The sequence below is a fragment of the Balaenoptera ricei genome, chromosome 11 (genome assembly GCF_028023285.1).
Source record: "Balaenoptera ricei isolate mBalRic1 chromosome 11, mBalRic1.hap2, whole genome shotgun sequence".
NCBI lineage: Eukaryota > Metazoa > Chordata > Mammalia > Artiodactyla > Balaenopteridae > Balaenoptera > Balaenoptera ricei.
In genome coordinates this window covers 36,310,335-36,327,377 of record NC_082649.1, presented here as the reverse complement: position 1 = coordinate 36,327,377, position 17,043 = coordinate 36,310,335, and the positions used below count along the sequence as shown (strand labels likewise).

General features: G+C 40.6%; 1 protein-coding gene across 1 annotated transcript in view; it reads left to right on the top strand.

The window, feature by feature from the left end:
• Positions 1-17,043, top strand: part of DNAH8 (dynein axonemal heavy chain 8) — a 329,367-nt gene that overhangs the window by 286,430 nt on the left and 25,894 nt on the right. Inside the window, exon 88 of the mRNA XM_059938771.1 lies at positions 847-1,007. Coding sequence (XP_059794754.1) covers positions 847-1,007 — 161 coding nt within the window. The remainder of the gene's footprint in view (positions 1-846; positions 1,008-17,043) is intronic.

The following is a 17,043-nucleotide window of genomic DNA, read 5'->3' as shown; positions in this document are numbered from 1 at the left end:
CCCTCTCTTTTCACGTGGAGTCCTCTGAGTGATTCAGACATCCTGCCTGCATTTCTGCTCCTCCCATCATCCCATTATTTCCCTCCCTACTGGGAAAATCACTCCGTTAGACACAGAAGTTATTGCCTCAAATGAGGCTCACAGGCATTCAGCATTTTTTTTTTCCTCTTCAGAATAAGTCTATTCACACCAAGTATATATCTGTTCTCTCACTGTTACCTTACAGATAATCAGTTCATATGGAATGAGAAAAGGAGGTCTAAAGGAAAACAGTAAGATGGTTGGATATATTTGGTTCTTGTGTCCAGGGACATAACTTAATTAACAGAGGGAGCTCTCCAGCTCAGGGTGGGAGGGGAGACGTTTGTAAGAAGTTTTCCCGCTCGTGTGCAGTGCTCAGCGCCACTGTGAGCCACGCTGAGCACAAGCATGAGCCCTGTCCGGGGGGAGAAAGGAGGTGGTGAAAGTGCCCAGATATGCTCTCGTGTGTGTGGTTATTGCTTCTGCAATACATTCTCACGTCTCTTTAAAGTGAGCTCAAGGGTCATCAAATTACTTTAGCAGAGGGTGGGCTTGCAAGGCTGGCTCTCTCCTCCTCACCCTTGGAAAGTATCTTCTTTGGTGTTAAACAGAGACCGGGTTTCATTGTTTTTGTGTTGTGGCCTCTCTCTTTTATTAATCTATGTCTAATTATACTATCAGTCGTTTTGTTAAGGTACTTTCAAACCCAATATAAAAAATGATTAAGATGGAAATAAGGTGACCCTATCTCCTTGATCGTGGCAGTTTTGGGTTTTCATTTAGATGTTCATCAATTTTATTTCTCCTGTTTTCTCTCGCATATAGGTCTGGTTCAGTGAGAAGATGTTTGAACCGTCATTCTGTTTTTATACCGGATATAAAATCCCCGTGTGCAAAACCTTGGACCAGTATTTTGAATACATCCAGTCATTGCCATCCCTAGATAACCCCGAAGTCTTTGGGCTTCACCCTAATGCCGATATCACGTAAGTTCCTGGCATTTTTTAATTTGAAAGGATCGTTTGTAACCCAGCCTGTCAAAGACTGTGCATTTCATTTTCTCCTTTCCCTTCTTTTTATTTTACTGTGAAAAATAGTGTCACTTCCTATCTCCCAATTACAATTTTGTCATATCTTGGCCTGTTCCTGGTCACTAAATCCTGCTGCTCCAGAGTTTATGACAATGTTAAAAGCTCTAATTTATGCATTGATTATTTCTCCTCTGTTGTGTCATAAAACCAGTTGGTGTTATTGGTCTTGATGCCATTGGTCTGATAAGACAGTAGCGTCCCAGTTCTTTGCTTTTTACATCAAAAAATCTATTAAAAATAATGGTCATAAACAGAACTGTAAAGGGCCAGGAAGGTAGAGAGAGGAGGAGGAGGACTTGTATTTCTGCTTTGATGGTCCCTCTCCCCTTACTTGCTCACCTGCATCCTTCTGTAAGTACCTGCCCATGGAGGGCACGACGCAGCGAGCACAGGAGCACAGGACACAGACGCAGAGCCCAGGAGGGAAGGCTCAGAGTGATGTCCCTGCTCCAGTCACTGTGGTAAGAGGCGGTGAGGGAAGAGATAAGACGTGCATCCAAGTCCCAGGCCCCTTCTCAGACCCGTCCTTTGGATGAGATCTCACCCCTCATCTCTCCAGTGACCCCTACCTGAACACAAGACCAGCCAGCTCCACAGAGAGGGCTCCAAGAAACCCCAGCTGAGAGTCTCCCTGGATGGTCATGCCTTGGGCTCACTGGCCAAAGACCACAAAGTTTATGTCCAGCAGAGTGGCTGGTTTCAGGAAATGGAAGAAACCAGGACTCCTGTGGTAGATTCTAAGCTGTGACAACTGAGAGGAGTGCACTGTGCCTCTCTCCTGGCCACTCACCTGCTGTGGCCATTTCAGCAGCGCTGCAGTGGGGCACGGACATCTCCACCCTCTAGTTCTCTGCCCTCGCCCAACATCACAGAGTCCTGTTTGCTTCCATTGCATTGTGTCTCCACCCCGAGCATGCTCCCCGCCCCAGCATGAGGCTTGGCCTCCTGGCCTCTTTGTCCCCCACATTCATTCTCACTTCTTCATAGCCTCTAATCTCTCCCATGCCTCTTTTCATCTTCAAAGATGTGGGCGTGACCCCCAAAGAGCCACGAATGGCCATCGCTCGTTTCAGACCCCTTGACAGAACCGTGATGGCACTTTGGTGGCGGCTCTAGCTATTATTTGAAGAGGCTGTCATCAGTTAGCAGGAGACTTTTGAAATGAAGAAATAAAAAGGCGTCCTCAGAGATCCGTTCGTGAATCAACATTATCTGAAAGAGAACACACAGAGAAGGAGTTTTACTTTAGCTAAGACTTTAGAAATGTGAGTCAGACCACATCACTTCTCTGCCCAGAACCCTCCTGAGGCTCCTGTCTTCAAGTCAAGGGCAAAAGCTGACAGTGACCTACAGGTGACCTACAAGGCCCGGTAATACCATCTGCCCCGCCCCTCATGGCCTGGTCTCCTTCTGCCCTCTCCCTCACTCTCACCACTCAGTCCAACTTCCGCTAGCTTCCTGTTACTCAGGCCAGATGGTTCCCACCACAGGATACTTGTACTTCCTGGAACATCCTTCCCCCAGGTATCACTGTGGCTCACCTTTTCACCTCTTCCGGTCTTTGCTTAAATGTCACCTTTTCAATGACGCCTTCCCAGGCTACCTTATTTAAAAATTGCAAACCACTCCCTAACCCCCACCCCAGACTCCATCCTCCTTGCCTGCTCTGTTCCTATCGATTGTATCACCAACTCTTTACTTATTTATTTGCTATCATCTATCTACCATCATTAACATAAACTCCATTATGTCTGAAACTTTTGTCTTTCTTCACTACTGTACCTCCAGTGCTAAATAGTGCCTGATACTCAGGGAATATTTGTTGAATGCATCAGCAATACTAAATTCTCCTAGGCTGCGGAGAATCTAATAAATGGGGATAGTCCGTGGAAAGATCTCATGAGTTCATGCGAGTGGGCAGAAAAATGGCTAATAAGTTTTAATGCACTTGTAAATTAGCAATTGGAGTGATTCACATATGAGGGCTCTAAACTTTGATTCCATCCTTGGCAAGAGCCCAAGGAGTCACCATAGCTGGTACCTGGAGAATCTGATCCTGTCTGGTACTACAGGATCCTACCAAGGAGTATATGAAACAAGGTTGGAAGCACCTCACCCTGACTTACAGGGCTGGCATTCCTGTGCCTGGATTACTGTAGGCAGTTCTGGTCACCAGCTCTCAAGAGAGATAAACCAGAGCTAGAAAAAGTCCAGAGAAGGGCAACCAAATTGTAATCCAGATGGGAAGCAATGATAAAGACAAACTATTTTTTCCCTTGATTTTTATCTTCAACTATTATAAACCCTCAGAAAAGTTGCAAGTACAGTGAACACCAATATACCCTTCACCTTGGTTCACCAATTGTTAACATTTTGTTCCATTAGCTTTTTCTTGTTCTATATTTACATCTCTGTATATTTATATATCTACAGCTATATCCATACATAACCACATCTATTTCTCTGTGTGTGTGTGTGTGTGTGTGTGCTTATAGACCCTCTGAGTGGACAGAGCTAGGAAATACGTATTTTTTAAAACATTATGAGCTTATACTGTAACTCCAATACCAAGTGTACACCTCAGGGTTCTTCCTTGTCCTCCCTCATTTCATATTGTGATCTCCTTTCTCCCTCTGGGAGAACTCTGGTTCCCAGCAGCTTCAATATGTTTACTCATTTGCTCCAAATTACACTGCTGTTACTGAAAGTGGGGTCCAGCTTCTCGCCACTCAAAAGCCAATAAAGAGGCAAGTGGGTGGAAAGGAAAGTTTGCTTTATTTCGGATGCTGGCAGCCAGTGGGGAGGGCGGACTCCTATCCAAAGGCCGACTCCCCCCACTGACAATCAGTGGGCAAGAGCTTTTATAGACAGAGGGAGGGGGGCTACATGCAGAAACAGCACAGTCAGCTCTGATAGTCATCTTGAAATTGGTCGTGCAGTGGTCTGACCAGCGTCATCTTGATTAAGTACGGTTAATCTTCAGTTCCAGGGTCGTTTTGTTTTCATTTCTCGGAATTGTGGCAGCTTATATCATGGCTACAGTTTCATCATCATGTAGTTAACTTCTTCCACCTGGTAGGGGTTTCAGTATCTATAAGACAGCTCACAGGATACAGCTCAGAATATTATCTACAGCCCTTGAGGAGGAGCTAAAGGTCCTTGACTACGCTTAATGACTACACTATTATTATTTAGTCTAGTTGGACAGTTTTGCTTTGTTTCTGCATTCTCTCACTTCTCTGATTAAACTTATTCTTTGGCTAAAGTTTTTCCACAGACAAAAGGCAAGCTGAGGACATGGGGGGCAAGGACCCTAGGGTCCTGCTCCGTTTCACCACCAATACCATGACCAACAGCAAATGTACTAAGTGGAGGTCAAGATTTCTTTGCAATTCTTTTTGTCCCTAGAATATATCCCACTGAGGGTGTACAGAGCACTATGTTCAAAAGTTACTCAGATTGTTTTAAATCTGGGAGGTTATGCTATCCGTTGATGTATAGGTACATTCATTTGTTTCTATTTGTATTACATTTTAGGTTTTTTTAAAAAAAAATTGTCGATTGTTTTAAGTATGTGAAACATGATCATGGCTCAAAAGCCACAACTAGATAATAAGGTTCTTAGAGAAGTCTCACGCCCTCCCAACCCACTTCCCCTTCCTTTACAGGCAACCAAATGCATTAGTTTCTTGTTTATCTCCCCTGTGTTTCTTTTTGCTCATACGTAAGTACCATGTATATTCTTATTATCCTTTCTCTCTGATACAAAATTACCATACCATATATATATGTGTGTGTATATATATATATATATATATATATATATATATATATATATATGTACATTATTTTGTGTCTCACTTTTTTCACTTAGTGCATCCTATAATCATCTGTATGTTCATAAGTATCTTCCTCATTAAAGGCACGCCTCGGAGATATCACTGGTTTGGTTGCAGACTACCACTATAAAGAGAATATTGCAATAAAACGAGCCACATGATTTTTTTAGTTTCCCAGTGCATATAAAAGTTATGTTTACACTATGCTGAAGCCTATTAAGTGTGCAATAGCATTATGTCTAAAAAACAATGTACATACCTTAATTTAAAATACTTTGTTGCTAAAAAATGCTATCATCTGAGCCTTCAGCAGGTCATAGTAGTAACATCAAAGGTCACTGATCACAGATCACCATAACAAATATAATAATAATAATAATAAATAAAAGTTAGAAATATTGTGAGAATTACCAAAATGTGACACAGAGGTATGAAATGAGCAAATGCTTTTGGAAAAAATGGCGCTAATAGACTTGATTGACACAGGGTTGCCACAAACCTTCAATTTGTAAAAACTGCAGTATCTTTGAAGTGCAGTAAACCGCAACACAATAAAACAGGTATGCCTGGATGTTTTTTTTTTACAGCTACATGCTCTTCCTTTGTTCATATGCATCACAGTTTATTCATCCATTCTCCCATGGGTGGGCATGTAGGTTGTTCCCAATATTTTGCTATCTCCAGTAATTCCTCAATTAATAATCTCATGCTTGTGGTTTCTCATATTATTGGAGATGTATTTTTCAGGGTAAATTGCTATGGGTGGGATTGCTAGATCAAGGATTAATGAATATTTTCAATTTCCCTTACAGAAGGCTATGCTGTTTTGCACTCTCACCAACATTATGACACGCACAGTGTCACACAATCAACAATATGATTCACGGTCTCATCAACAGAGTGTTGGTGAAGCTTATTTTTCACCAATATGACAAGTGAGAAATGGCATCTCGGCATAGTTTTAACTTATTTCCTCTTATTTTAAGTGAAATTGAGCACATTTTCCTATACTTAAGGACTATTTGGACTAAGATACCACCTTGGAGACCCTGTGAATAAACCCAGGTGTGCAATGATACCGGCAGAGACTAAGGAAGATGATGGGGTGGAGAGGCTAGAGTGAAACTGCAGGACCAGTCCCACAAGGGCACTGATAGGCTTTAGTGAATATAGAGCAATGGCTGAGAATCTTCTGTGGTTTTCATCTATTTGTTGTTGCTGCCTGCTGGATAGAGAGGGCACAGCGAGCCTTCTTTGTCCTTTGGCAAGTCTCTCTTCACAGCTCTGTCCAAAGACTTACATGCTATCACTGGCAGGCATGCTACAGATGCCATAAGCTGTCTTTTCCCAAAGTAGAGTGTTGGGATCTTGCAATCTCTCATCACACCAAGTGAGGTCAAGTAAAAAGTGCTGTACCTCTGCTTCAAATGAGGATTATTTCTGCTAGAAATAACTAGCTGGCCTGTAAGACCTGTGACCTTCCTCTAATCTCTCTTCATTCTTAACTTCCCCCTTGGTCTGTCCTAGGGTCTTCCTGAGGGTTCCCCTCTTTCCAGGGACCTTGCCCTGTTTCTGGTTCCTGCTCAGGTAGTAGCCTTTGTTCGGAAGCTCCATGTTTGGTCATTTTCTTGGCCTCTGAGTGAGTTTTGTCCTAGGTTTGATTCTTCTTTCCTCTGGTCTCTCAAGTACGTGATGACTGTAATCCTAGCCTCCCTGTTCCTGGCAGTTGAGCCTGGCTTCTTGGAGGGCTGTGCTCCAGCGCCTCGCTGTTCCCCCACCAGCCACCAGGAGGCAGTAAGCAATAACGGACGAAGCTTCCCAGCTAAAACCTACCCCTGCTCTCCTCCCAGCTACACCCTTCCCATGCCGGGGAGAAGTGACTCTCCAACTTCTATGTGAAATGAAAGAACTAAAGGATTCCTTGTTATTTCTGGTCTGGAAGCTGGGATGGTGGAGGAGTTGGGAACAGGAGTGCATTTGAGGGGGAATTACAGAGTCCCGTTTGGGTTGTTGAGTTGGTAAAGACAGTGGGATGTATCTGAGTGGGGATAGAGTGTATCACGTGGACTGGAGCCCAGGTGAGAGGTTTCATCGCATTTGTGCAGAGATAACAGTTGAAGCCAGAGAGGGGCGTGACCTCTCTAAGATTCACTGGCTAAATCTGTGTGAACGTCCTCAGCTAGAAGAATCCTTATTAATTTTCCTGACTGTCCACCCCATTCAACAACACTCTTGCTTCCAGTCAGGCCCACCAGCTATAATTGGGCCGTGGTGGAGAACCCTCTGTTCCTGCTGATCGGAATCTGCACTCTAAAGTTAGCATCCATAAGTTTGAGAGAAGAGGGGAATCTGGGGAAGGGGACCACAAGTCCTTCTCCTCGATCCTTGCTTAAGAATGCAGAATCCCTGAAGTAGAGGGGGGAAATCCATCTGAATAAATGCTTTAAAATAAGTAAAATCTCTCCCAAGAGCTAGATGCCTTGGTGACAGGGACCATAAAAATGCATAGTTTATTCACATTTTATTATCTAGATTTATAAGGTACCAAGGGCTCTGCACATTCAACTACCTCAGTGTTGAAAATAGTTATTTATTTTCACTTTTAGTCATTAGCAGTTATGCATATTTTTCTACCTTCTGAAATTTAGCAAGTGTCCTATTAAACTTTTATATTCATTTCTATGCAGGATGAATTTAATTGTATTCCTTTTAGTATTAGCTGACTTTTGAGCTTCAGATTTTTATTAAAAAATTTATGCTCATTGATATTTCATGGGTGAAGAGGTATATAAATCTAGGCTGGTTTGGATATGATAGTGCACTAATATCTCATTAGATGGTTAATTGTTTATTTTATACACTGTTCTTTTTTTTAGTTAGTTTGCATTTTATTATTCTTGACCCCAACTATCCCACCCAACAGAGATGACTTAGACATCTCCCCCAAACCATAAAGCTGCAAGTCCAATATGAGCTGCTTCCCATATTTACTCCAAAGAGAGATTTTCTTCTAGAAGTATCTCGGGGCCAAAGCTCATGGAGTATTATAGTTCCTGTTCTTCATCTCAGAGTGTCTATGGGGACTGTTTTCTTGAAAGCCCTTGGGCTTTGAGGCACATAGAGATATTCACAATTTTCTATTATAGCTAGCTACCTAGGCTTCTGCCTTTCCTATCTTTGCAAACAGAAAACCACCTTGTGGAAAAAAGAAAGGTAAGCTGTACAGCCCTGGCATTCTGTGCCTAATAAAATATGTGGTGGAGACACGATCTGGAGAGCTTGTCCAGTTCTTATGCAAAATGGGTCAGCTTTTCAGGGCTTCGTGCCCCCATCCATAGCTTGAGGACTGTTTTCAGATCACCTCATAAAAAATAAAATCACCCTCATGAAAGTGATTTCTTAGGTGAAATCTAGCAGCAGCATACCCATCAACCCCTCCGTGAAGCGCTGGTGAACGTGATCAGTGCCAGCCAAGAACAAGCGGGTCGTTTCCATGCTGGTGTGCGCTGTTGGCACCCAGTCACTGGTGCAGAGCGTGTTTCCAGAAAGGATTCAAGATGGAGGTGAGCCGAGAGAGCTCCTGAGAATCCCAGATATGGGGTCTTTCCCCTTTTTTATTTGTAGCTAGAACAGGTAGGAAGAATGAGCTAGGATTTTCTTAGTATGAATGGAAATTTACTGTCGTTTTCTTCTCTTTAAACTTTAAAGATCTGTGTTTAAATATAATCATATTTAAATTATATCTATCCGATTCACCTGTGTTTTGAGGAGTATATGTATATATTTCCCTTTGTATGTGGAAAGGTGCCAGGAAATGGATAGTAATGATAACATACTATACTTTTACCATAAGAAGGACAAATAATTAAATTTTCGTGCCCTTTAAATATTGGAGAATTGCTCTCCTTTATATTTGAGGTTTAATAAAATCCAAGCCAGTTGGCCTCAATTCAATAAACAAATATTTATTGAGAACATACTCTCTAGCCAGCTTGGGGATACAAATATCAGTAAGAGGCAGTCCTTGCCCTTGGAGCTCATTGTCTATTAGGGAAGATAGATGAGTGACAGATAGTTGTGCAATTTGATACGGTAAACTCTAAAATCAGGAGGGATTATACACTCTGCTGTGAGAGCAAAGGCAAAGGAGTAATAAATTCCAGCTTAGGGATCAAAGTAAGCTAGTGAGACAGTCCACATCTGAGTGGTACCTTAAAGGATGTGCAGGAGTTCTCAGGATACAGAAGGGGTGGGGAGGAAGTGACTGCAGTATGAGGGTGGGGGAACAGCAGCAAGAAGGACAGAGGAAGATAATGAGCAGGAAGGATGTGTACGTATATCAAATCATCAAGTTGTACACCTGCAATATGTAAAATTAAAAATAAATAAATAAAACAATTAAACTCAGTGAGAAAAAAAGACATAGATTAGGGTACCTACACAAAGAGCCAATCCAAGGAAGGGTATGAGGATGTAAAAGTGTATGATGTGTGTGGGGAACCGAGTCCAATGTGCCTAGAGCATGGTGGGGGAGGGGCTTGAAGAGAGGTGTCACCTGACCTCGAGGCTGATGCAAATGCAGGGATTGGCTTTTGAAGATCTTAGGTGTCATGGGAAAGAGTTTGGGGCAGTTCTGAAGGCAGTGGGATGAAGATGCTGAAATTTTCTAGATGGATGCTAGAAATGGTTTGGAAGTAGGACTTGGAAACCAAGCAGCGCTGGGGAATATGACATCAGGAGGAGGCTATCTCTGAATTCGTAAGCTGGGCAGCTGGGCGAAGACATTGTTAAAGGAGACGGGGCAAGAAACAGTTCAGGTGAAGGGAAAGAGAGAATTAAAACAATGAGTTAGACTTGGGGTTTGTTTGACTTAGGAAACAGAGAGCCCTAGGAGTCAATGGAAATGTGGGTACACGGAGTTCATGATAAAGTCAGAGATTTAATGTTGTATTTCATGATACTCAGTAAGATGTCAGTGACGGTGACACCTACATCTTGTCTAATACAGCAATTCACCCATATATTCTATCTCCACTGTATCTAAAGCTACAATGAGATCATGGAATATTATGAATCACATAGAAATTAGATTTCTGAAAATTGCATATAATAGCATGTGGATCCTTCACCTTTGATAACTGCATTTTGCTGTCCCATCAGCTATTTTCATAGGATTTTCCCCGCTTAGAGTTATTTGCATTTTTCTTATACTTTGTATGACTTTTAAAAACTGGGATAACAGGAATGGGTTAGGAATAGGTTGCAAGTGCCTTTGGTGCCATTTTACCAGAATGTTTTGCTTTCTATTCATATGTTCAACTGTGTGTGTACTTGACATGTTCATCTTTCAACTTTTAAAATAAATGTCTTTTGGGATACTCTAAAACTGCAACATCTGAATAGAGGCTACTCACCAAAAATTAATTTAAAAATTAAAATTATATGTAAAATTACACAAAATCAATTTTCATTTGTTAAAAATCACCTTTTATCTTGTTGCCCTTATTGTGTAATTCATATGTTTAAAGGTCATGTGGAGTTAATACCCCAACTCTGGTTGGGTTACAAACATTTACTGGTCTGACACAGGACCCTCATAATCACCATATCCGACCCAAAATCCAGCATGTAAACCCTGGTAGCAGTTGCAGTTACCTTAGCTACGACTTTTGGAAAGGATGCGGTTGTCTGGACATGCAGGTTTGAGTCCCGATGCCAATCAATCAATAAAAATGATTCTACCTGCCAATCAGTCGATAAAAATGCTGACGACAGAAGCATCTCAGGTTGGGAACTCAGCCGGCTTGAGAACGGAAAAGAGCTAGTGTTTCAGTTCCATGACGAAGCAAACAAGGACGGCTGCAGGCTTTGCCCTGTGAGGTGACAGGCATCCTGACTGCAGAGGAGAAGGTGGGAAATGAGCTGCTGACTGCAGCGGTAAGCAGCCTTGCTGAGCGTCAGAAGAGTGACCTAATAGAGCCAGTCTGCAAGGACTGGAAAGGAAGGGCCAGATACAGCAACTTATTCATGGCTATAAAAGGGAGAGCTTGACATGCCCACACCACTGGATCTCTAGAAACTTTCCTGAATGAATTACAACAGGAGAAAATCAGACTTCTATGCAGTGGATGCTTGATGCATTTTTAGAAGGCTAAGCTGTGTGGCTGACAGGGTCTTGGTGCTCCGGCCGGGTGTCAGGCCTGAGCCTCTGAGGTGGGAGAGCCGAGTTCAGGACATTGGTCCACCAGAGACCTGCTAGCCCCTCATAATATCAAGCAGCGAGAGCTCTCCCAGAGATCTCCATCTCAACGCTAAGACCCAGCTCCACTCAATGACCAGCAAGCTCCAGTGCTGGACACCCTATGCCAAACAACTAGCAAAAAAGGAACACAACCCCACCCATTAGCAGACAGGCTGCCTAAAATCATATTAACTTCACAGACATCCCAAAACACACTGCCAGACGCGGTCCTGCCCACCAGAAAGAAAGATCCAGCCTCATCCACCAGAACACAGGCACCGGTCCCCTCCACCAGGAAACCTACACAACCCACTGAACCAACCTTACCCACTGGGGGCAGACACCAAAAACAATGGGAACTACGAACCTGCAGCCTGGGAAAAGGAGACCTCAAACAAAGTAAGTTAAGCAAAATGAGAAGACAGGGAAATACACAGCAGATGAAGGAGCAAGATAAAAGCCCACCAGACCAAACAAATGAAGAGGAAATAGGCAGTCTATCTGAAAAAGAATTCAGAGTAATGATACTAAAGATGATCCAAAATCTTGGAAATAGAATGGAGGAAATACAAGAAACGTTTAACAAGGACCTAGAAGAACTAAAGAGCAAACAAACAATGATGAACAACAAAATAAATGAAATTAAAAATTCTCTAGAAGAAATCAATAGCAGAATAACTGAAGAAGAAGAAAGGACAAGTGACCTGGACGATAAAACAGTGGGAATAATGAACACAGAGCAGAATAAAGAAAAAAGAATGAAAAGAATTGAGGACAGTCTCAGAGACCACTGGGACAACATTAAACACATCAACATTCGAATTATAGGGGTCCTAGAAGAAGAAGAGAAAAAGAAAGGGACTGAGAAAATATTTGAAGAGATTATAGTTGAAAACTTCCGTAATATGGGAAAGGAAATAGTCAATCAAGTCCAGGAAGCACAGAGAGTCCCATACAGCATAAATCCAAGGAGAAACACACCAAGACACATATTAATCAAACTATCAAAAATTAAATAAAAAGAAAAAATATTAAAAGCAGCAAGGGAAAAACAACAAATAACATACAAGGGAATCCCCATAAGGTTAACAGCTGATCTTTCAGCAGAAACTCTGCAAGCCAGAAGGGAGTGGCAGGACAGATTTAAAGTGATGAAAGGGAAAGACCTGCAACCAAGATTACTCTACCCAGCAAGGATCTCATTCAGATTCGATGGAGAAATTGAAATCTTTACAGATAAGCAAAAGCTAAGAGAATTCAGCACCACCAAACCAGCTTTACAGCAAATGCTAAAGGAACTTCTCTAGGCAGGAAACACAAGAGAAGGAAAAGACCTACAATAACAAGCACAAAACAATTAAGAAAATGGTAATAGGACCATACATATCGATAATTACCTTAAATGTAAATGGATTAAATGCTCCAACCAAAAGACACAGACTGGCTGAATGGATACAAAAACAAGACCCATATATATGCTGTCTACAAGAGACCCACTTCAGACCTAGGGACACATACAGACTGAAAGTGAGGGGTGGAAAAAGATATTCCATGCAAATGGAAATCAAAAGAAAGCTGGAATAGCAATTCTCATATCAGACAAAATAGATTTTAAAATAAAGACTATTACAAGAGACAAAGGAGGACACTACATAATGATCAAGGGATCAATCCAAGAAGAGGATATAACAATTGTAAATATTTATGCACCCGAGATAGGAGCACCTCAATACATAAGGCAAATGCTAAGGGCCATAAAAGGGGAAATTGACAGTAACACAATCATAGTAGGGGACTTTAACACCCCACTCTCACCAATGGACAGATCATCCAAAATGAAAATAAATAAGGAAACACAAGCTTTAAGTGACACATTAAACAAGATGGACTTGATTGATATTTATAGGACATTCCATCCAAACACAACAGAATACACTTTCTTTTGAAGTGCTCATGGAACATTATCCAGGATAGGTCATATCTTGTGTCACAAATCAAGCCTTGGTAAACTTAAGAAAATTGAAATCGTATCAAGTATCTTTTCTGACCACAATGTTATGAGACTAGATATCAAATACAGGAAAAAAACTGTAAAAATTACAAACACATGGAGGCTAAACAATACACTATGAAATAACCAAGAGAACACTGAAGAAATCAAAGAGGAAATCAAAAATACCTAGAAACAAATGACAATGAAAACACGATGACCCAAAACCTATGGGATGCAGCAAAAGCAGTTCGAAGAGGGAAGTTTATAGCAACACAATCCTACCTCAAGAAACAAGAAAAATCTCAAATAAACAACCTAACCTTACACTTAAAGCAATTAGAGAGAAAGAAGAAGAAAAACAAACAAACAAAAAAAAACAGAGCTAGCAGAAGGAAAGAAATCATAAAGATCAGATCAGAAATAAATGAAAAAGAAATGAAGAAAATGATAGCAAATATCAATAAATCTAAAAGCTGGTTCTTTGAGAAGATAAACAAAATTGATAAACCATTAGCCAGGCTCATCATGAAAAAAAGGGAAAAGACTCAAATCAATAGATTTAGAAATGAAAAAGTTTAAGTAACAACTGACACTGCAGAAATAAAAAGGATCATGAGAGATTACTACAAGCAACTATATGCCAAAAAAATGGACAACCTGGAAGAAATGGACAAATTCTTAGAAAAGCACAACCTTCTGAGACTGAACCAGAAAGAAACAGAAAATATCAACAGACCGATCACAAGCACTGAAATTGAAACTGTGATTAAAAATCTTCCAACAAACAAAAGCCCAGGACCAGATGGCTTCACAGGCAAATCCTATCAAACATTTAGAGAAGAGCTAGCACCTATCCTTCTCAAACTCTTCCAAAATATAGCAAAGGGAGGAACATGCCCAAACTCATTCTACAAGGCCACCATCACCTGGATACCAAAACCAGACAAATGTGTCACAAAAAAAGAAAACTACAGGCCAATATCACTGGTGAACACAGATGCAAAAATCCTCAACAAAATACTAGCAAACAGAATCCAACACATTAAAAGGATCATACACCATGATCAAGTGGGGTTTATCCCGGGAAGGCAAGGATTCTTCAATATATGCAAAACAATCAATGTGATACACCATATTAACAAACTGAAGGATAAAAATCATATGATAATCTCTATAGATGCAGAAAAAGCTTTCAACAGAATTCAACACCCATTTATGATAAAAACCCTCCAGAAAGTTGGCATAGAGGGAACTTACCTCAACATAATAAAGGCCATATATGACAAACCCACAGCAAACATCATTCTCAATGGTGAAAAACTGAAACAATTTCCGCTGAGATCAGGAACAAGACAAGGTTGCCCACTCTCACTGCTATTATTCAACATACTTTTGGAAGTTTTAGCCGCAGTGATCAGAGAAGTAAAAGAAATAAAAGGAATCCAAATCAGAAAAGGAGAAGTAAAACTGTCACTGTTTGCAGATGACATGATACTATACATAGAGAATCCTAAAGATGTTACCAGAAAACTACTAGAGCTAATCAATGAATTTGGTAAAGTTGCAGGATACAAAATTAATGGACAGAAATCTCTTGCATTCCTATACACTAATGATGAAAAATCTGAAAGAGAAATGAAGGAAACACCTCCATTTACCATTGCAACAAAAAGAATAAAATACCTAGGAATAAACCTACCTAGGGAGACAAAAGACCTGTATGCAGAAAACTATAAGACATTGATGAAAGAAATTAAAGATGATACAAACAGATGGAGAGATATACCATGTTCTTGGATTGGAAGAATCAACATTGTGAAAATGACCATACTACCCAAAGCAATCTACAGATTCAATGCAATCCCTATGAAACTACCAATGGCATTTTTCATCGAACTAGAACAAAAAAATCTCACAATTTGTATGGAAACACAAAAGACCCCAAATAGCCAAATAACCTTGAGAAAGAAAAATGGAGCTGGAGGAATCAAGCTCCCGGACTTCAGACTATACTACAAAGCTACAGTAATCAAGACATAGGTACTGGCACAAAAACAGAAATATAGATCAATGGAACAGGATAGAAAGCCCAGAGATAAACCCATGCACATATGGTCACCTTATCTTTGATAAAGGAGGCAAGAATATACAATGGAGAAAAGACAGCCTCTTCAATGAATGGTGCTGGGAAAACTGGACAGCTACGTGTAAAAGAATGAAATCAGAACACTTCCTAACACCATACACAAACATAAACTCAAAATGAATTAAAGACCTAAATCTAAGGCCAGACACTATAAATCTCTTAGAGGAAAACAGAAGCAGAACACTGTATGACATAAATCACAGCAAGATCCTTTTTGACCCACCTCCTAGAGAAAGGGAAATAAAAACAAAAATAAACAAATGGGACCTAATAAAAGTTAAAAGCTTTTGCACAGCAAAGGAAGCCATAAACTAGATGAAAAGACAACCCTCAGAATGGGAGAAAATATTTGCAAACGAAGCAACTGACAAAGGATTAATCTCCAGAATACACAAGCAGCTCATGCAGCCCAATATCAAAAAAAACAAACAACCTAATCCAAAAATCGGCAGAAGACCTAAACAGACATTTCTCCAAAGAAGATGTATAGATTGCCAACAAACACATGAAAAGATGCTCAACATCACTAATCATTAGAGAAATGCAAATCAAAACTACGATGAGGTATCACCTCACACCAGTCAGAATGACCATCATCAAAAAATCTACAAACAATAAATGCTTGAGAGGGTGTGGAGAAAAGGGAACCCTCTTGCACTGTTGGTGGGAATGTAAATTGATACAGCCACTATGGAGAACAGTATGGAGGTTCCTTAAAAGACTAAAAATAGAACTACCATATGACTCAGCCAGCATTCCCACTACTGGGCATATACCCTGAGAAAACCATAATTCAAAAAGAGTCATGTACCACAATGTACATTGCAGCACTATTTACAATGGCCAGGACAGGGAAGCAACCTAAGTGTCCATTGACAGATGAATGGATAAAGAAGATGTGGCACATATATACAATGGAATATTACTCAGCCATAAGAAGAAATGAAATTGAGTTATTTGTAGTGAGGTGGATGGACCTAGAGTCTGTCATACAGAGTGAAGTAAGTCAGAAAGAGAAAAACAAATACCGTATGCTAACACATATATATGGAATCTAAAAAAAAAAAAAGGTTCTGAAGAACCTAGGGGCAGGACAGGAAAAAGATGCAGATGTAGAGAATGGACTTGAGGACATGGGAAGGAGGAAGGGTAAGCTGAGAGCGTGGCATGGATATATATACACTACCAAATGTGAAATATACACTGCCAAATGTAAAATGTAAAATAGATAGCTAGTGGGAAGCAGCCGCATAGCACAGGGAGATCAGCTCGGTGCTTTGTGACCATCTAGAGGGCTGGGATATGGAGGGTGGGAGGGAGGGGATATGGGGATATATGTATACGTATAGCTGATTCACTTTGTTGTACAGCAGAAACTAACACACCATTGTAAAGCAATTATACTCCAATAAAGATGTTTAAAAAAAAAGCAAATATATTAAAAAAAAAAAAAAAGCATCTCCGACATTCTTCAGCTGGTTTCCTAAATGAACTAATTAAAGGCCAGTTGAATAGATTTCCCTCTGTTCTCAAAATGCAGTTTTTTCATAAGCAAAGAAGCCTGGATAATTTTAGCAGTAACTCCTTAAGATTCTGCCTGTTAGTAAGGCAATTTGCACAAAAGTTTGTTTAATTAACACCTAGAGATGGAGAAAGAGAGAGAGGTGTAATACTCTCATTCCATATGCTATAAGAAAAGGCAGAAGGGGTCC